Consider the following 20,778-nt stretch of genomic DNA (forward strand, 5'->3'; position numbering starts at 1 on the left):
TTTGATTAAAGCCGCAATGAAACCAAAACAATCTTTTTCAAGTACAAACCCAGGATACATTTAACCTATACGTCAAACTGCTTTACAATTTTTTCATCTAACTTTCCCCAAGATCACCTCATCATTCCCCACATCATTTAACAAGTATATAGTAAGTTGCCTTGATATATTCTTATTATAGGCTTGATATATACCCCCCATCTTTTTCAACTTTGTAATCTCAAGGAAATGGTTTTGGTAAGTCAACTTATTTTTTCGAAAGATTAAGATTGTGCTTGGCAATCTTCTAGGTACGGAATACCAAAGAAACAACAGCAATTATGTAACTAAATGTCACATACCACTCAAAAAATCTACACTAGAAGTCCAGACTAGGAACGAAAACAAATATTCTAGGAGAGAATCATTCATTAAATATTCAACAAATAAAAAGCTACTGTAAACACCAAATCATGGCCTTGTCAAAAATCAAAATTGAGTACAATGTTACATCTGAAAAGCATAATTGTAACTTAATTTTAATTCTTATACAGATAAATTGTGCAGCCTATGAAAGAAACAGACCATCCAACACACCTTATTGCATTATTTAATCGATCTTAACCGAGGAGTAGATGAGCCTTGTGAACCAAAAGCATGCATAGAATCCGATGGAACCAGTCAGAACAAAAAATGAAAATGAGGCAATTAGCATGTATCCGAAGTATAATATCCCGGACACCAGCTTTGTGATTTCAAGCTTTGTGAAGAAGTAGAATGTTGCATAGAGGAAAAGGTATAGTGCAGAAGAGCCAGATGTAAGGTATGACCTCCACCACCACAGATAGTCCTCACTGCACAGTTGGAAGTAGCAGAGCACAACGGTTATTTCAGCACAAGTGACAAGGAGGATAACGAAGACCAAAAAGAGGAAGCCAAAGATGTAGTAGAACTGGTTCAGCCAGATTGAGGTAAGAATGAAGAAGAGTTCAATGAAAACAGCTCCAAATGGGAGTATTCCTCCAATCAGAATCGAAAAGATTGGGTTCATATACCAGGCCTGCTCAGGAATCTGCCTTGGGATTTTATTTGTCTTCACAGGATCCTCAATTGCTGGTTTTCTGAACCCAACATAGCCACCCACAAATACAAGTGGGACTGAAATCCCAAACCATAAGAATACCAGAGCAAACATGGTACCAAATGGCACAGCCCCAGATGATTTCTGTCCCCATATGAGGGCATTTAAGACAAAGAAAATGGCTGAGACAGTTGCTGGGAACATGATTGCAGTCCTGAAAGCAATTTTCTTCCATTCTGCTCCTTTAAACATCTTATACAAACGGGCTGATGCATAACCAGCAAAAAGGCCCATGAAGACCCAAAGCAAGAGCATGGCTGTCATGAGACCACCCCGGTTTGAAGGGGAGAGGAATCCAAGGATGGCAAAGATCATAGTTACCAGTATCATCCCAAAAAACTGAACACCAGTTCCAACATAGACACAGAGCAGTTCTGGATTATTTGGGGGCCTAAAGACATCCCCATGGACAAGCTTCCATCCTGTCTCTTCTTGAGCCTCTTCCTGGGTCTCAAGGTCATTATACTTGGAGATGTCACGGTAAAGCGTTCTTAGCATTATCATTGCAACCATGCCCGAGAGGAAGAGAACAATCATCAAAGAGTTGACGATTGAGAACCAGTGAATTTGGTCATCACTCATTAGAAGATAGGCATCCCATCTAGATGCCCACTTCACATCACTCTCCTGAAGGTAGACATAAAGAAAAAGAATTATAAATACAATAGCACCGGACTCATAAAGGAGCATATATATACATATAAATTCACCAGTCCCCATTGGTGTCTGAACTGTTAGGTGGGAGCAATAATGATAATAATAATGATGATTATAAAAGAGATTTCATGCTCAAAAGAGAACGTTTGTAGCAAAAGAAAGCTATAATTAAAATTATGAGTTTACCTGGAACTCAACATCATATGTGAATATAATATCTTGTTTCGCTTCAACCTCTTGAGGAGTGTTGGAATTAGCAACCATGTGTTTTGTGTGAGGGTCACAGGTTGTTAAACGTGTATTTTTCTCATCCCATTTTCCTTCAAATTCATGTTTAACACTGTATTTATCCAGTAATCAAGTAAAATCACTACTAGATACTATGGGACACAAGAATAAACAAGAAGCAATCATTTAATAAGAAATAAGGGACCAGGAAAAAAAAACTGACCTAAATGGTTTAACCTCAAATCCCACAATTCTTGCAGAGTCTGTTAGTGTATCTCTATGATACTTGACAGTAAATGCCAAATGGTTGTGAATGAAATACTTGTCACCCTTGTTCTGTGCAAAATAATTTATAATAAGAAAAAGAAGGAAACAAAATTGCACATCCACAAGAAAATACTTATATCCTAATAAATGAAGTATATACCCCAGCAATTTGGCCTTTGAGACCAACATGATAGCCAAGCTGATAAACAATAGGAGATTCCTGATCCACCCTTCGCATAGGAACAACCAGCGGAAGATTATCAAGGATCCTGTCACATGTATGGCAGATTCATTAGAAGAATGCAACTTGAAAGCAGATCTAACAGACATTAGCAAATAAATATTTATCACGAATTGAAGAATCCCATACATGTTAACCCGATACTCATCAGCAATCTTCTCTTTAAACTCCTTTGCAGATTTGGCATCTAGTGTAATCCGGCAGGCAATACTGCACATTTGCGCTTCTCGCATTTTAAACTGCAAAAATTCAAGTCAACTTAGAAAAGTCAATAGTAATGGAATTATTTATCAGGTTTAGACTTGTAAAAGAAAATCAAAACTGACCTCATAAGGAGAGTTTTCAATACGATCACCACGAAGTACTTCCCCAAGATTCTCTGCACTGTCCACTATTTTTTTAGGCTTACAATAGGGCAGAGAATAATATGAGTAAGGAAGCTGAGTCTTTATAGAGGTCAATTTGTTCACTTTTACATTCAAACTATCACCCTGCATGTAGAGAAACACCCCCCCACCCCCCAACACACACAAAAAAGAAAGTTAGTCACAATTGTTTTTGAATGAATTCTAAAAAATATTCAGGCACAAATAATAAATCCAAGCATCATCAGATAACTGTTTTAATTGAATAATGGCAAATGCAATAAAATGAGTAACATGGCTTAGAAAACATAAATTACTAAGCATGTATTAGTGCAGGCTTATATTTCTTAACAATGTCTCATATTTTTAAAAATATGAGCTCCAGTGGAGATTGGAGAGAGTCATATGTGGCATAGAGCCATAGATCCATATTTTACTTTCTGATATACTTGTTTGCTGTATCACTTTTCATTTTAATCTTTTATTCACTCCCTTTGAAGCACAATGTACAGTACAGAATACTTTTTTATGATAATTCGATAGTTGGGGGAAGGGGGATTTGAACCTTGGACATAGTTATTGAAAACACCAAAAGCAGTGTTCGTAAAAGCGAGCTTATGCACAAAGTGCGAAGCACCAAGGCTCCAGCGCTTTTCAACTCTAAAGCAAGCCGCATTCAAAGAAGCATGCTTTAAGCACACTTATTTTTATATTTTTCAAAAAAAAAAAAAAACAAATCTGAATTGTAGACATAGGATCTTAGCACTATTGATATAGACCATTGATTTGGTGTATAAAATTCAACGATATGGTGTGCTGCTATAAATTATCCAACCCCTCCAACTTCACAAATTCTATGACACCCATTTTGGGACCACAATCACTCAACAATCCCCCGTTGACCTTATATTGACTAATTCTTATAGACTTATGCTCATTAAGTGATTAAATTATTAACTGATATTAGTGATTAGTCACAAGCATTATGGCTACCAGATATTCAAGAAAGGTTATTGCATAGATGTACTCAAATCTAGCTGATCCAAAAATAAAAATAACTTGACTTATATAAATTTTATATGAATTATATAAAATGTCTTATTTCAATTTATATGAATATTTGATCACTTGATTGTTGTATTTCCCAGTAATAATTATTTTCTAATTTATCAAATTATTTTTTAAAAGACATGCCCTTCACTTTAATCAGGCGAGTACTTGAGCAAGGCTCTTGGCACAAATGTACATAATACTAAAATATTTGTAAATTGAATGAGTGAATCCCATAAATTTTCCCCAAAATTATAATTGGCACAATCCACATATTGGTGGCATTGTCCACAAAGAAACCACCCCAAAGCCAAGTGACTACTGTCTCTCCTATTACAGGTATGGCGCTAGCTATGCTTGTAATTTCTATAGCTCCCAAAAAGCTTATCCAACCCCAAACCCCAATGTAGAACATTTCAGTTCATGCACTTTTGCCTAGAGTTTGAGTCCATCAAAGCCCAGCTCCTGCCCAAATCTCTCAGCCTACTCTAGATATATTGCACTCTCAAATCTTACAGCTTAAGAGATTCATCAGCAAATCACAGGCCCCACGGTTGGGAACTAATGATTGGAGCTATCTACACTTATTTTGGATTTCCCCTACCCCATGTTAATCATAATCCTCTCCATTTGAAATGGATCTATATTCAAGGTTCAGATTAAATATTACAAATCTAAACGCATGTATCTAGTGCCACATTATATAAATATTTAAATAATGTGGCATTGTCAGATCCACGAATAATGTCTTCTCGAAATGGAGAGGATCATGTTTTCCCGTGAATGCACACGGAGCCAAAGAAATAGGCCTAAAAATTCTTCCAAAAATGTTTACAGCATTTGAATTCTTCATTAAGCATCAAATCCAAGCTCCTCTACCAGCTACAACTTAATTAGCAAATCATTAAAAACCACAGAGAAAACCAGGATCAAGATCACACAGTTCTAAAATGCTCATCGATAAACCTTTCAAGTTATTAGATGTTCAATGCTAAGAAAACCAAAAGCATCTTAATTAGGCATTGGATTGTCCTAAATTCCGAAATTCCAAACATTTATTTAGATCCGGTGATAGAATCATAGAAGCACAGTTGCAATAAATACCTAATCTTAATTTGGAGAATCAACTATTAGTAATTCAACAGGATAACCTAAAACCTCCGGTTCCAAACATGAACTTTCTTTTTTCATTTTAAAAGTTTCTCGGCATCCAAACAAGTGAAATCATATGAAACTCAGATCCAAAACACGAATTCAGATCAAGCAAGCACAGCAAGAATATATGAAGAGAGAGAGAGAGAGAGAGAGTTGACCTTTTCGAAATCCTCGGGAGCGACGCCGGGGAGATAGAAACAGAGGCCGCCATGGAAGAGAAGGAGAAGGATTGCGAAGATCGCGGAGAGAGACGTTCGAAACGCCATGGCGTTTCGTTTTCACAGAGAGAGAGAGAGAGAATGGGTATATGGATCTGTGAATTACTGTGAGAAAGAGAGAGAGAAGAGAGGTCTTCGTTTGTTTTATATGAGATCGCTCTCACTCCACGATAAATTTTTAGAAATGAGAAGCATAAGGGGATTGTGAGGCTTTGAGATTCACTTCTCTCCAGTTATGATTACTACGGTGACTCCAGCTCATAAATATCATATTTTAGCCCATCACGGTCAAAATTCACCGACACCAGTCTAACGTAAAATTATATTATGTAAAAATACAAATGTAAATTTAGACTCATACTACTATTTAAGGACAAAATAGTAGAGGATGATTATTGTCTGTAAAAGAAAGAAAAACAAATAAATAAATCAAGAAAATTTGATATTTTAATGGTGTAAAATAGATAATCTTACGTGGAGTATTTTGAAAAGTGAGTAGGTAAAGTAGAAAAAATAGATTTTTATGCTAAAATAGACATTAATTTTTGCATAAGTTAATGTTCTATACTATTTATTACTAGTCCTCTTTATGCTAGCTTAAACAATCGGAGCATTCGGATAAGCTTGTGCAAAATTTTTTGTTTATGTTAACATGAGAACTTATTTTTTTTCTATTTTACATGACCGCTCTACAAAATCACCCACGTCATATTATCTATTTTAAACTACATTTCATTAAAAAATTATTTCTAGTATTAGATTTTTATTACTCTCTCAAATCATATTTATCTTTATCTTTATGTATATGAGTAAAGAATTATTTAAAAATTTGATTTACAATAACCATGTATATTTACATAGTTATTGTAGCAAAAATGTAAATATACACATTTATAAATGGATTAATGTGGGCAATTTTTAAGCTTTTTTTTTTTTTTTTTGAAAGAGAGTTTCAACTTATGGCGTCCGCTCTCAATGATATCTCTTTGGTGAAGGCAGAGATTGAACCCGAGATCTCTTATACAATCATCAAAAATTTTACCAATTGAGCTAACTAAAACCCACAACAATTTTTAAGCTTAAGTGTGTAAATTTGACACATTTTTTTATTATACATTCACCATGTGAGTGCTCCATCATTAGCTAGCTAGCTTTCTTTTTTGGCAAAGCTTGTGCATTAGAACTTAATATATAGTCAAAAATAAACATGTGCCAATGTTGTGGCAGATACCGTGTTTGAAGCACTAAATCCAAGCCAAGTCCATTTCTTTTTTTCTTTTTTTTTATTGTGTGTTTTTAGGTTTTTGATATTATTATTATTTTTATATAGTATCAATGTATCACAGTCGTTGGCTCATTGGTCAAGATATTTCACTCCCTACATGACTTTTTTTTGGTTAAAGTTAAACAGGTGCTTGCAAAGTGTGGAAGAGAAAATTAGGGGGTGTTTGGTTCATCAATTTTCATAACTCATAACTCAAAAATGGTGGGACCCATGACACAAAATGTTATTTGGCTTTCAATAACTCTGTTTCCATAACTCTGTTTTCATCACTCAATTTTCTGATTTTTGAGTTTTGAGTTATGGAAACTGAAAACACATTTTAGCTGTTTTCAGTTTCCATAACTCATAACTCAATGGCATTTCCGTAAATAACATTAAATAGAGGGACCCACTGTCAGACTTTAGCCGCAACTTTTGACCATCTTTTTTTTTTTTTTTCTTCACTGGGTTTGGTGTGTGCGCTCTTCATCTTCATTTTTTTCTTTTTCCTTTCACTGGCTTCTTCTTCTTCTTCCTTCTGATCTGGGTTTCTTTTTTTTCTTTTTTTCACTGGGTTCAGTGATACTAAAAAAAAAAAAAAAACTGCACCGAGTGACAGGTATGGGGCCCACAAATAATGTGAAAAATATTGAGTGATGACAAGTGAGTGATAGTGCCAAACATGTAGGGTATTTTGAGTGATGAGTGATGAGTAACGGAAATTGAGTGATGGAACTTGAGTGATGAAAAAAAGTAAACCAAACACCCCCTTACAAGCCCATCCCAGTCAGCCTTTCCAGTTTTGAATATCTTAGAACCTTTGGGCCAACATGCAAAAAGCCTCATTAGATCAAACGTAGAACACTTGAACGGTTGAACCACATTGGTTTTGTGATGGAAAGGATAGAAGTGTGTAAACTGTAAAGCATATGAACTTTATAATGTTTCCCATTGCTCATTTTCAAACTGGAAACAAATCTCATAGCTGCAATCCTGAGTTCTGAACGATTAAGCAATGTTAATTGTTAAATGTTACTTTTTTAGAAACACAAAATCTTTGATTATACCAAGTGTACTATACGTTTATGGGTGACTACACACACAGTCACCCCCACACTGTGTCCAAGTCATTTGGTGGTTGCTTTACAGTTGATAGCTGTTTGTGGCCAATTTTTAACAACCCAAAGCAGATTAGCCTAAAAAGGAAACAAGCACGGCTTGATTTGGATCCAATGTTTATAGTAAATGAAGGCCCAAGTATTGGACCATTGGCCCAGCCTAAAGCCGTGAAACAGCTCAATAAACTCCAATCCGGTCAACTAAAAACATTATGGAAAGAGGATAATGTATCAATTATGAAATTATTGCCTATGGGATAACCATATCTGCTTGCCCATTTGAAAAATGAATAATGCTAGAGATACAAACTATTTTACAATTTTTTTTACAAACTGTTGATGTGGTGAGTGATTATTGGTAGATGAAAAAGTGATAGGCTAAAATCCAAAACTGACCTTCTAAGTTTCAACATCTATCATTTTAGTCTTCTAAGTTTCAGTTTTGTCATTTCAGTCTTTTAAGTTTCAAATTTTTTCAATTCAGTATTTTGTTAACCTTCAGTTAACTATTGCCATTGATAAAGCCAAGCTTCTTTTTCTTTTCTTTTTTTTTTTGATTTCATAATTTAAAAAAAAAAAAAAAAAAAAAAAAAAAAACAATTAACCTAAAATCAAAACAAAAAACCCCACCCCACCAATACCCTAGCCTCACCAATTTCTCAGAAACGCCCTTGCAAGTTCCTAAACTATAGCATACATTACTAATTTGTCATAATTTGGTTGACAGGTATTACAAAGCTTTTACCAATGAAGCAAGCAAGAGGCATGACACAACATCCATGTTCCATCCAAAAGAATCAAGCCATGGAAGGGGGGATCCCAACTAGCAACTTCTCATCCTTATAGCTAGATATTGCAGACCCAAGTTGAAGAATGGCTTACCTGGCTAGAGATAAGAGTGGTAGGGAAATATTAAAAGGATTCAACTCTATCACAGACCACAATAGGACATAGGCAACAATGATGGCTACAACTTAGAGCATCTCCAATAGATGCTCTATATCTATTTTTTGGAGAGAAAAGCCCATTGTTCACACTCCAACAAATTCTCTAAACACAAAACTTTTCTAAATATTTTTCGAAGTTGCTACAATGCTTATCTAGATTTAGAAAACACTATAGCAACTCTATACCCTTACTTTATCTTAAAAAATTGCCCAGTGGTATTAATTTACTATTCTTTTTCTCTCATCCAAACATATTTCCTTCTCTCTATTATGCTCTTGGTTTCTCTTCTCTTTAGAATATGTCAATGCAACTCTCACTTCAAAAACTCTTCTCTCACAAAATCAACTCTCGTCGTTGCTCTCTCTCATAAAAAACTCGCACTGTGTCTTTCACAAAAGAACTCGCACCGTGTCTTTCAATTGAAGCTCAACCACCTGTGACGAAGAATGGAGTTCTAAAAACATTAGCTCAACCTTGAATATTGGTACCCAAAATTTTGATTTAATAGGGTTTTTGTCATATTTGAATTTATTAGTTTACCGTACGAGTTGATGATTTGGTGGTTTTGAATGATTTTCTATTGTTCTTCACCACTATCTGGGTTTAGGTTTTGGGTTTTTGGTTCTTTTCTCTTTGTATGTCTTTCACTCTGTTTCTTGATCGTTTCTCTATTTTTTCTATTAAATTAATCTTATTAGAGTTGATAAACTAATCTGATTCCCTTATAGTTTCTTATTTTATAATAGAAATTTTGGTCTCATCTCTATTGCACACCAAGTGTTTGATAGAGAAGACATGGGTATGTTTAAGAATTGATGTGGAAGGCTTTTCTTTTATAAAACATGATTTTTTTTTTTTTTTGATGTACTTACTAAGTGGAGCACGGGCAACAAAGTATTTTTCTAATGCTCTGTTTTTATTAAATTTCATTGCTTTTCATTTCAATTGTATTTGTATATTTGCATTGCTTATCAAAGCACCTTTTTATTTGTTATTGAATACTGGTCATATTTTGGTTTCTTGAGATATTTGCTTACACATGGGGTATGCTTCTTAGAGTCAAACTTGGGATCAAATCCTCAAACTTGAAATCAAAACCTACTAAGTTCAAAACAACAATTGATTTAGTTCAAAATTCTTGATTACTGAATGAAAGGGATTCCTTACACATTATAGTATTATAATTGGATTGGTGTTTCAATCTTTAATGGATTGGCGGCTTTATTGGTTCTATTAGGAATTTTCAAGAACTATGTTTATTTTAAGGTACGTAATAAGCTAGAATCCTATTCTATTCCTATCTCTATTTATAGAGTCAAATTAGGAGAGAGTGCATATTCCTTTCCTCAATATCTATCATCAATAGATATTCTTTCCTTAATAATTATATATTTCTTGTTGTTCTTAATTACGATTGTCTTGTTGGTATGAAAATAAAAGGTAGGGGATGTGTCAATGTAGCTTGTGTAATGAATTATATGATTGAAATGGTGATAATTTATTATTTATTTGAGCACTATGTTTTTTTGTTTTTGTTTTTGTTACTAGGAATGGATTCGAGTATTCCAAGAGACACATCCTTTACTAATCTTTTAGAAGATAGTTATGATGAATATATGTCAGGATCTTCACATATAAGTGGTGAAGATAGTATTCCACAAACTCTAGCATTTAGTCAAATGTCTCTACCCCAAGTTGAATCCGCAGCTAAGAAATTACAACGTGGTAGCAACTTCTCCATACAAGAAGACGTGCTTCTTGTGTCTGCATTTCTCAATGTCAACCAAGATGTAGTGCAAAGCACTAACCAAAAACGCACAACATATTGGTCAAGAATTTGGGAGTATTACCACCAGTGGAAAACCTTCACTTCTGAGCGTATGGTGGGTTCTCTAACGAACCGATGGTCAACGATTCAACTTTGCACCAATAAGTTTTGTGGGTGTTTGGCACAAATTGAATCAAAGAATGAAAATGGTAAGACTGATGAAGATAAGGTACATCTTATATAGAAATTTGTGTTAATCTGCTAATTTGTTCCAACTGTTTCAAGATAGTAACTATAAACTATTTGTTAATTTTTCAACTTAATGCAGTAAAAGAGTTCTATCAAGTATTGCAGCGTACTAAATTTCAATATAAACATTGCTGGAATTTATTAAAGTACTCACCAAAATGGTTGGCTATTTGTAACAATCAACAACCAAAAAAAAGAGGGAGATCTGAGGCATCTTCACCTTTTAATCTAGAGTCAATAAGTTTAGAGGATGATGATATTCCACAGGTTTCAATTGTAAACTTGGAGAGACCACCAGGGGTGAAGACCGAAAAAGAAAGATTGAAGAAACAAAAATGCAAAGAAGGCATGACTTTACACATAGAAGACATATTGAATGTCACGATGGAAGAAAGAAGAAAAACAAATGAGATGAAAATGACTTGTATTAAGAAAGGATGTCTTGCAGAACAGGAGCATGAGATAGCACGAATTCAACTTAAGGATAAAAAACTTGAAATAGTAAGAATGAAAATGGAATTGGATATGAAAAGATCAAAAGAGGAATATGAAATGGAAAAATTGAGAATGGAAAAGCTGAAGGAGGACAATGAAATGGAGAAATTAAGAATGGAAAAGTTGAAGGAGGACAATGAAATGGAGAAATTGAAAATGAATCAGATGAAGGAAGAAAAAGAGCTTATGATGATGGATGTAAGTATGTTGTCTTCAGTGCAGCAAGAATATATTCATCAATGCCAAATGGAAATCCTTGAAAAACGAAGGTCTCGTTCTTAGACTATTATCATCATCAATGCTCTTATTTTGTATATGATTAAAAGAGCTCTTTAAACTTGTTTTGTTGCAATGTGATCCTACTAACTAAGAATGTAAATTGGGTCACTCATTTTTGTTTTGCTGCAATATGATCCTGTTGCACTTTCATTTTGTTTTGCTACAACGTGATCCTATTGCACTATATATGTATATCCAAGGTGATGGTAATCTTTGCAGCACATGAAGCTGCGTAATTTCATTTTGTTTTGTAGCACATGAAGCTGCGAAATTTGTTTTAAACTCTGTTTTCACCTTCTGTTTTTCTGATGGTAATCTCCCCCCCTCGCTTAAAGCAGTTTGTAAGGGAGATGCCTCTGCTTGTAGTCATTCTTAGTATTTTAATGAAATTGCAGTTTATTAGGGAAAAAAAAGGTGATGTTCAACCTTATTGTATTAAAGCTTTTATTGTACTAAAGCTTTTGTTCAAATTTCATGCTTCCCATATACAAGGTTTTTGTTCAGATTGTGTGTGTGTGTGTGTGCTTCCCATTTATAGGGGCTTTCATTCAGATTGTGTGTGTGTGTAGTTTTGAAAATATTATTGTTGGGAGATTTAAAAATATAGCTGTTGGGATTTTGAAAAATATAGCTGTTGGGAATGAATAGAGAAAGAATAAAAAAATATTAAAAAAAGAATAAAGAAAGGTTAAATAAATAATATTTAAATGAGATAGATAAAGGGATAGAGAATTTGTTGGAAAATATATTTAAAAAAGTAGATATGTAAAAGGTAAAAACAATTGTTCACACTCTAAACAATACAAAAATTTAGAGAAGTTACTGGAGATGCTCTTACAAGGGAAGCTGGATTCCAATCTATAATGTGAGGTTACCCAAACATCACCATTTTGACAAACTTCAATCAACTTTAGGAGAACTTGAAAGGAAGGAAGAAGATAGGCTAAAGCCCCACTCACTTTTTTGTCGAAGATCTGCAGAAATGCATGTCTCAGAATTTCACTATCTCTTAAAAATTTGTGAGGCTAATTGATTTTTAGGTTAATTTTTTTTTTTTAAATAACAGTTTTTCTTTTCTTTTCTTTTCATTTCTTTTTTACGCCTTTTTGGCTTAGTTAACGGCAGCACTTAACTAAAGTGTAACGGAATACTGAATTGACAAAATTTGAAACTTAGAGGATTGAAATGGCAAAAGTTGAAACTTAGAGAGTCAGTTTTGAATTTTAGCCAAAGTGATTAATGGTGAGCATAGATGAAAACCAGTAAGAGGTTGTCTACATCAACATTTTGTAAAAATGTTGTAAAATAATTGTCGAGTGTTATTTTTACATTTCTTGCACCTTAGACACGCTGCCAGTTTGTGTACAAATGTTGAGTCCAAAGTCCAAGGGAAGACACTGCAAAGTGGGCCAATCCTCTATTTATACCACAGAAGGAACTTTTCACCAGTTTCTGCCACAGGACTGACTTTTCTGCTATGCAGTAAAGCTTTTTGCTGTGCAATAAAACCTTCTACTGGGCAGTAAAACTTTTTGCTACGCAGTAAAGCTTTCTATTGTACAGTAAAACCTTCTGCTATGCAATAAAACTTTCTGCACTTTTCTACAATGTGAATGACTACTCTTCATTTTTTACTGCAGAAATACTTTTCTATTTCTTGCACATAAACAAATCTAAAACCCAATGAAAATACCCATCAAGCAAATGTTAGTTTACATGGGTTAGCATATTCTCAAATATATACATACATATATTCGTAAATATACTTATACATATTCACATAAACATATATAAAATATATGGCAGAACATGAGATACAATGTATATGTATATATACTTATGGCAGAATAATGATTAATTTGTGCCAAAAGTAAAACACGTAATAACAAAGAAATAAGAAAGTTTTAGCAGAAAATGTTTAGCTAATATAATAGCTAACACAGTAAATATAATAAAAATGTGCTACAACATAATAGCTAGTATGGTAAATAAAGATACCATAGCAAGATAACTGATGCAGCGAACATGATAAAAAGTGTGCTACAGTAGAATGACTAAATACAGCAGATATAAATTCTAACGAGTGAAATCAAATATATTTGCGATCGAAATCAAGTATTGAATCTTTCCATATAATAAGTAAACCAAGAAGAAACCCAAACTCCAACTTGAACAACCTTGTCATAGGGTTTTACCATTAAAGTTGTGCATTTTGGAGAATAGGTCTAAATGGCTACTAGCTATTACTTTTGGGGAACTTCAAAGAGTGGGTTTGCTAAGAGAGAGGGAAAAGTTAGTCTATTGATGCATGCCCTTATTCCTGCTGTATTTTCTCTCTTATTTTTACATTTCTTTTTCTCTTTCTTTCTTTCTTTCTGTTCCTTTTTTACTCTTAGGCTGCGTTTGGTTTGCGTAAAAGCATTTCCGGAAAGGAAAATGTATTCAGGTGTTTGGCTGTGTCGGAATTCGTTTTACGGAAAATCAATTCCGGTGTTTGGTTCGTACAAACATTTTACGAAAAATGACTTCCTTTTACAGCACCAACATTATCAAGTTCACAGCACCAACATTTCCCAACATTATTCTTCAACATCACAGCAAAATTCTACACAGAACAGGGGTTCCATCACAGCAAAATCACAATACCAAGTTCTACACATTGATCCCCTTAAACATCCATGAACACAGTTTAAATAAAAAATGGATAATTAATATATATATATATATATATATAAAATGCACATCGGATCCGATGTGCATGTGGATCGGACTTGTGTGTTTTACGGAGGTGGGGGTTCGGTGACAGTGCATCGGCGGTGAGGTGATGTGTGGATCGGAGCTCGAATCGGTCAAAGGTGGAAGGAAAAGTCACCGTGGGTCTTCCTAAAGCTCGGTGATCGGACTACCGTGAAGGATCGGCGGTGAGGTGAGCTCGGCGTGACCGAAGTGGGACGAAATCGGCGTTTGCTTCGCAGTGGTGGATCGGCGTTTGCTTCGTGACGAAATCGGCATTCGGTTCGGCGCTGATCGGCGTTTGGGACGCTCACTGATCAGCGTTTGGTTCGCTGATCGGCGTTTGGTTCGCTTTGTGATCGGCGCTGATCGTTCTTTCTCTGGCTCGCTCTCTCTTTTGTTCGCTGAGTTCTTTCTTTCTGTGGCTCTCTCTCTCTCTGATCTGGGCTCTCTCTTCTCTTCTCTCTCTCTCTCTCTCTCTCTCTCTCTCTCTCTCTCTCTCTCTCTCTCTCTCTCTCTCTCTCTCTCTTTCCGGAAGTGATTTGAAGTGAAAATGAGGGGAGTAAATGATTTCCGGGTCAAAGGTGAAAATAGTGGTCAATTGGAAGTCATTTTCCGGAAAATGATATTTTCCGTCACAGCCAAACACTCCGATTTTACGGAAAATGATTTCCGGAAACAGTTTTCACCCAATTCAAACACAGCCTTAGTTTCTTACTGATCTCTTGCTGTGGGTTGTTCCCCCTTGAGTCTTTCCTTTTCTTAGGTCCCTCTCTCTGGGTCTCTCCCCCTTTAAGTGTCTCCCCTAGGTTTTTACTACTCTCTCTTACCATGGGTTTCTCCTCCCTCATCTATGGCTATCTCCCCTTTTTATAGTGAGCTAATTCAAAGAGATTTCTCCCTTTTACCCCTAGGGCTTCACCAACAGTTTTTTGGTTTGTTGTGGGCATTCTTTCAAGACTACCCACCAACCCATTGGTGGCCCAACCACTTCCACTACTCAGTATGTTCTCACTCCACCTTTACTAATTTCATGACAAAACTCCCTTTTGTTTGTTTTTGCTATATACCTCTACCTCTAGGTTCAAATGGATAAGGATTGGGCTCTGGGTTCAAATGGATAAGGATTGAGCTACCTCACCACCTACCTTTATGGCATGCATTAGATGGTCCCAGCCATCTATTACCTTTTTTGGGTAAGATACCATCCCAGCAAGGTATATTCCCAAAAGAAGTCACAGTTGGAAACCAAATATAGACCAATTTTTCCCCCACCACCAATCCATACCCTCTGAATCCCCTTAATCGTTAGCCCACCTCCCTTGTATTAACTGGGTACAAGTTGGTGGTACTTCGGCCCTTGTGTGCTTACTCCATTATTTTCCGTTTTTGTCTTCTTTCGTTCCCATGTTGTTTCTGCTGTAGTAGAATAGCCTTGTTTCGTTCTACTCCATGTCTCTATCTTATTTCTTTATGCATTTCCTGTTGTGTTTGTCATTTCCTTTGATTTGTCTTTTCTTTCCTTCACGCAATCCCTGCTACTTATACTTCCTGTTGTTCCTTGTTTCTTTTCATCGTGCTTCTTCATATTAGTTTTCACACCTATCCTTTTATACAAAAGGATTTGGGCATTTGTGGGCCAAATAATGTTGACTGGATCAAAAGGGTTTTGGGCCCAATTTGCCTTAATCTGCCCTAGCCATTTTGCTGAAGAACTGTATTTTGCGGCAAATCTGTATTTTGCTGTAGATTTGTATTCTATTCCAAATCTGCATTGTGTTGCAAATTGCTTTCCCTTGCATTTCTTTATTTGGACCTTTCTTGCTCTTTGGTCATCTTGGTGGGCCTTTGGGCCTTGCTTTTCATTAGGCTTTCCTCCGTATGGGCTTTTGAGTCTTGCTTCTTATTGGGCTTTCTTCCTCATAAGCTTTTGGGTACGGATTTGCAAAAATGGGCATCAACAATAGTTTATGGTTGTAGCATTACTCTTTGATAAAGAGGCTTCGGTGTAATTGCCAAATCAAAAATGGTGAAATTCGATATTACCCTATGTTTGGAAGAAGGGAGATGACATCTCGTTCAGTTCCAGACATACCAAGCCGAAAGAATGACAAGTGGCGTTAATCTAATAGAATCCCCATGTATTTACAAGTAAAAAAGGTAGTTACCTTGAGTGACCATCAGAGGCATCAAATATGAAGACATGTGTGCTAAGTAATCAAGAGCAATAGGGTGGCAACTGTCTCAAAACGGTTAAGAGAGGTTACCAAGCCTTGTTGATAATAACACGCTTGGCAATGGATTGATATTAAAGAAGTGACACGTGGTGAGAGGAACTAGGCATAAGTATCAAATCCTTAAGTATAAATGGAGGGAATTTTACAAGAGAAGGGATCACGCATAATAAAGCATAAACAATGGTACTTCTAAGATTTTATGCTTGTAAGTTCATTTCCTTTGTACTTGCGATCTCAATTAATCAAGTATTCAATTACTTTGATGCAATAGTTGGTTGTTTGTTTAAGTTTAATATGATTTCTTTCTTGCTTCGAATCAATTTAGTGTTAGAGAAATTAATTAGTCTTGAATTTGTTATATTTGTTGCAATTTATTTTACTTTGAGATTATTTGCTCCGGATTAGTTCACTTCAAGATGATTTACTTGGAGATAGTTCACTTCGAAATAATGCATTTTGAATTAGCTCACTTCAATTAGGTTTGATAACTTAGGTTTAGTAACTTAGACTCAATAATTCAACTTAGTCAATTAAGAAGTTTGTCACTTAGGATTTTCTCATTCTTAGACTCAATAATTCAACTTAGTCAATTATGAAGTTTGTCACTTAGGATTTTCTCATTCTTATTGTTAACTTGCGCATTTCTTAAAATGTCCTATTAAGTTAGGCCTTTCTAGACTCCAGACCTTAGTTTTCGAAGTCAAATATTTGCTTTGAGCTACCTAAAACCAATATAAGGAGCTAAGGTTAATTAAAAATTGGTTTATACTTTATACTCAAACAATATCTCCACCCCACCATTAACACGTTGACTAAGAAATTAGGGAACATTTCTTAACGATACGCCATTTAAGGCCCAGTACAAATTGGGTTCATGGTTCATATCTCTATTCAATATTTCACTTTCATCATGTTTAGTTACTGTTTATCATTCCCTTCCTGCATCATAGACTAATTGAGTTTTGCTAATAAAACTTTATTAGAATCCCAAGTATTTCCAATAGCTAGGCCACCAATTGCTTTGATTGGAAGATTGATTTCCATGACTTTAGAAAGAGTAATGCTATAACTACAAATTATTTTACAATGTTTTTACAAATTGGTGATGTATTCGACTTCTTATTGATTTTCATCTAGACACACTATTAACATCACTTTTTCATTTACCAATAACCACTCATCACCTCACTAAATTGTAAAAAAGTTTGTATCTATAGGATTACTGCTTTAAAAAACTACATGAATTACACATTTCAGATTTCACCAAAAGAGCTAAAATTAATCAATTATCACATGTTCTTCCTTGGAAGCTGGATGTCGGTGGGGGAGGGGGTTTTGAAGCTGGGCTACAACGTCCCTACTCTCCTCTGTCAACTAATTACGGTCCAAAATGAGTTTGATGTGGGAAAGGTTTAAACAGCCCAGTATTCTTTTTTCTCTTTTTTTTTTTTTTTTTTTTTGTTTTTGGTCTGAACTCTGAAGGGCAGCCTAGTTGACGTCACCATCTTCATTGTCTCCGCGTTTGTCCAAAAGGGCTCAATGCGGGCCAGGACAGCCAAGTCTTTTTAACCTTGGCCTCGCTAGCCAATCTTAAAATTTAATTAGAATGCTCTATTTGTTATGGCGATGATGTTTTCTAAAAAAGACAAGTCATTTTTTAAAAAGTATTTTTTATAAAATTATTTTATTTTTTAATATTTGATAGTAACTTTAATTGGATTGAAAAATAATTTCTAACTTTTTTTTTTTTTATATTTAGTTTGCTGTGAAATATGATTGTTGTAGGGACACGATTTTCTTAACGGCCCAATAATGATGTTGGGCTCATACATGAAAGATCCCTCACAATATGATTTGTAGAGAGTGGGCTTGAAAGGCTTGCCTTTGATCACGGGGTGATGGTCCGGTCCTGTTTTTAGAGAAATTCATGTGGAAGATGAGAGTTGGATTTGAACATTTAGGCCCTATATCATTACATCCTGAGGGGTTAGACTCCTCGGACTTAGTCCGAGGATCATTAAGATCTTCCTCCGGTTATCCGGCGGTAATTTTTGTGGTATGCATTAGGGCTGTCCAAGGACCCGCCGGAACCGACCCACCCGCCGCCGCCGACCGAACCCGATCCGCCGCCGACCGAACCGACTGCTCCGGCGGTCGGCGACGGATTTCATTCTCCAAAATCCGAGATCAACGGGTCGGAGATCGGATCTCCTCTTCTCAAATCCGAGAAACCCGATCCGACCGATTCATCATATTTCCGGCGAGTTTTGAGATTTTTTTGGGTAGATCCGGCGAGTTTTGAGTTTTCTTTGGGAATATTTAAGCTAGATCCGGCGAGATTTCGCTAGATCTAGCCAAGATCTTGCCGAAAATGGCCAAGATCTCGCTGGATTTGGCGAGATATGGCCGGATTTCTACCGTTATTCAAAATTTCCTCGCCGGATTCTGCCGTTTTTCATATTTTCTTGGCCGGATTCTCACCGTTTTCCAAATAATCAACCCCGACCGAGACCCGACCACTTTCCGGCAAGAACCGTCCGATCCGATCCGATTTTCTGACCGGTCGGCGGCGGGTCTAAGAAATTGGAACCCGACTTGGTCGGGTCGGTCGCGGGTTGGGCACAAACCCGACCCGGACCGACCCGTGGACACCCCTAGTATGCATACATCTTTAAGTGATTTTCACCCATGGAGTCTTTTTCCTTGAGGTGGGATGGGAATCCCTGGTTTCTTGTCCCTTCCTTCCCCCCTTTACCCAGATTACTTACTTTCTCTTTTATACTAGCCTACGTTCGCTGTCCTTCGTCCACGTGTAGGGTCAACTTTTGCAAGATTGATATTTGTCCCGTCAGTCTAATCCCAGAATTGTTGGGGATGGTTGATAAAGCCGAAGAATCCGGCTCTGCTGGATGCTGAGTCTTATTTGGGAAGGGTAATGAGGGCAGCTTTCCCGAGATATTTTAGATCTCCTTTCCAGTCTGGTCCTATACCGTTTTTGCCCCTCTTTTTTGGTGGAATTTTGGGTCTGCCGAGGACCGAACTGTCCTCGGCAACACCTTCGGGCCATTTGGGCTTTATGTTATTGAGCTTGGGCCGTAACTGTCTTTGGCTTGGGCCCTTGGGCTTCCCACGAGCAAATGGACCTGACCCATAAATTATTGGGCCCCACAATTGTTTTTCAAAAAAATTTAGTGGAAAACAATATCTAATAGTAAAACATATTTTTTATGTTAATTAAAGATATTTTTCATTTGACTCTTTCTTTTTTTTTTTCTTTTTTTTTTTTTTCTTTTTAATGTTACCAAATACTGAAAAATATGGAAAACTATATTTATACAAAGTTTTCCATCGAAACAAATAAAGCGGAGAGTTGTGCTATGAGACATAACAAATTTTCACAACAAAGTGAATTATTCCCCTCTCATCTCCTTCTTCTTCTTTTTTCCTAGCCATACCCTCTACTTTCCATCCCTCAAATCTTTCAAACAAATTATTAAGAACTAGGAACTCTCAATAAGCATCCCATAAGATGTTTCACTTTCATCATGCTCACCCACTTCTTATCCCTTTTTTTTTTTGCCTTTTTTTTTACCATACACCAATTGAGGTGGCGTTTGGGTATTGCGTTTCTTGCGTTGCATTTTCTATTTTTTTTTTTTCCTGGACATGCATTTGGCACTGTTCATTGCCCATGAATAGTGATTTTAGGCTTATGAACAGTGTCAAACGCGTGAACAATAATTTTTTTTTTATTTTTTAATTTTCAGCAAAATAAGCGGTATTTAAATGCACCCTGAGTTATGCTAATAAAATTTTATTAGAATCCCAAGTATTTCCAATAGCCAGGCCACCAATTGCTTTGGTTGGAAGATTGATTTCCATGACTTTAGCAAACTACATGAATTGCACATTTCACAAAAAGAGCTAAAATTATCACATGTTCTTCATTTGGATCAGTTGGATGTCGGCAGGGGAATTTTATTTATTTATTTATACTTTAGAGGTGGGGGAGGGGGCTTTGAAGCTGGGATACAACGTCCCTACTCTGTCAGTCCAAAATGAGTTTGATGTGGGCAAAGTAAAAGGCCCAATATTCTCTTACCCCTTTTTTTGGGGGTTTGGTTTCCCTTCACTTTCTTTGATTTTGGTCTGAACTCTTACGGCCACCATCTTCACTGCCTCCCTATTTGTCCAAAAGAGCTCAATGCGGGCCAGGACAGTCAAAAGCCTTTTACTTCGGCCTCACTAACCATAATAAAATTCAATTCCAGTGGTCATATGACACAGCAAATTATCATAATATTTTCATAACAGCTAAAATGCCAATATCTCATAGGTCAAAAGAAAATTAAATAAAATATTAAAATATTATACTGAGACCCACCA

At 36.0% G+C, this 20,778-nt stretch overlaps 2 protein-coding genes across 2 annotated transcripts; one reads left to right on the forward strand and one right to left on the reverse strand.

Annotated features, from left to right (window-relative positions):
- Positions 1 to 379: 379 nt before the first annotated feature.
- LOC126712819 (transmembrane 9 superfamily member 8) lies at positions 380 to 5,532 on the reverse strand. The gene is made up of 7 exons (XM_050412302.1): positions 5,242 to 5,532; positions 2,840 to 3,004; positions 2,643 to 2,752; positions 2,433 to 2,541; positions 2,229 to 2,341; positions 1,964 to 2,117; positions 380 to 1,747 (listed from the first exon to the last, which is right to left on the reverse strand). Exons 1-7 carry the CDS (start codon positions 5,347 to 5,349, stop codon positions 590 to 592), a joined length of 1,917 nt encoding a protein of 638 aa, XP_050268259.1. The 5' UTR covers positions 5,350 to 5,532; the 3' UTR covers positions 380 to 589.
- Positions 5,533 to 9,426: 3,894 nt separating this feature from the next.
- Positions 9,427 to 11,425, forward strand: LOC126696013 (uncharacterized). Its single transcript, XM_050392804.1, has 3 exons — positions 9,427 to 9,430; positions 10,180 to 10,628; positions 10,916 to 11,425. The coding sequence occupies exons 1-3, from the start codon at positions 9,427 to 9,429 to the stop codon at positions 11,423 to 11,425; spliced, it is 963 nt and encodes a 320-aa protein (XP_050248761.1).
- Positions 11,426 to 20,778: the final 9,353 nt, after the last annotated feature.

The sequence above is a fragment of the Quercus robur genome, chromosome 2, assembly GCF_932294415.1.
Source record: "Quercus robur chromosome 2, dhQueRobu3.1, whole genome shotgun sequence".
Taxonomy (NCBI): domain Eukaryota; kingdom Viridiplantae; phylum Streptophyta; class Magnoliopsida; order Fagales; family Fagaceae; genus Quercus; species Quercus robur.

Bases quoted from the DNA above. Each gene is read 5' to 3' on its own strand.
- LOC126696013 (XM_050392804.1), top strand. The intron at 10,629-10,915 runs GTACATCTTATA...GATATTCCACAG, and splicing joins GTAAGACTGATGAAGATAAG to GTTTCAATTGTAAACTTGGA.
- LOC126712819 (XM_050412302.1), bottom strand. From the start codon at position 5,349: ATGGCGTTTCGAACGTCTCTCTCCGCGATCTTCGCAATCCTTCTCCTT. The intron at 3,005-5,241 runs GTCAACTCTCTC...CTCTACATGCAG, and splicing joins CTCCCGAGGATTTCGAAAAG to GGTGATAGTTTGAATGTAAA. The intron at 2,753-2,839 runs GTCAGTTTTGAT...GAATTTTTGCAG, and splicing joins TTGAAAACTCTCCTTATGAG to TTTAAAATGCGAGAAGCGCA.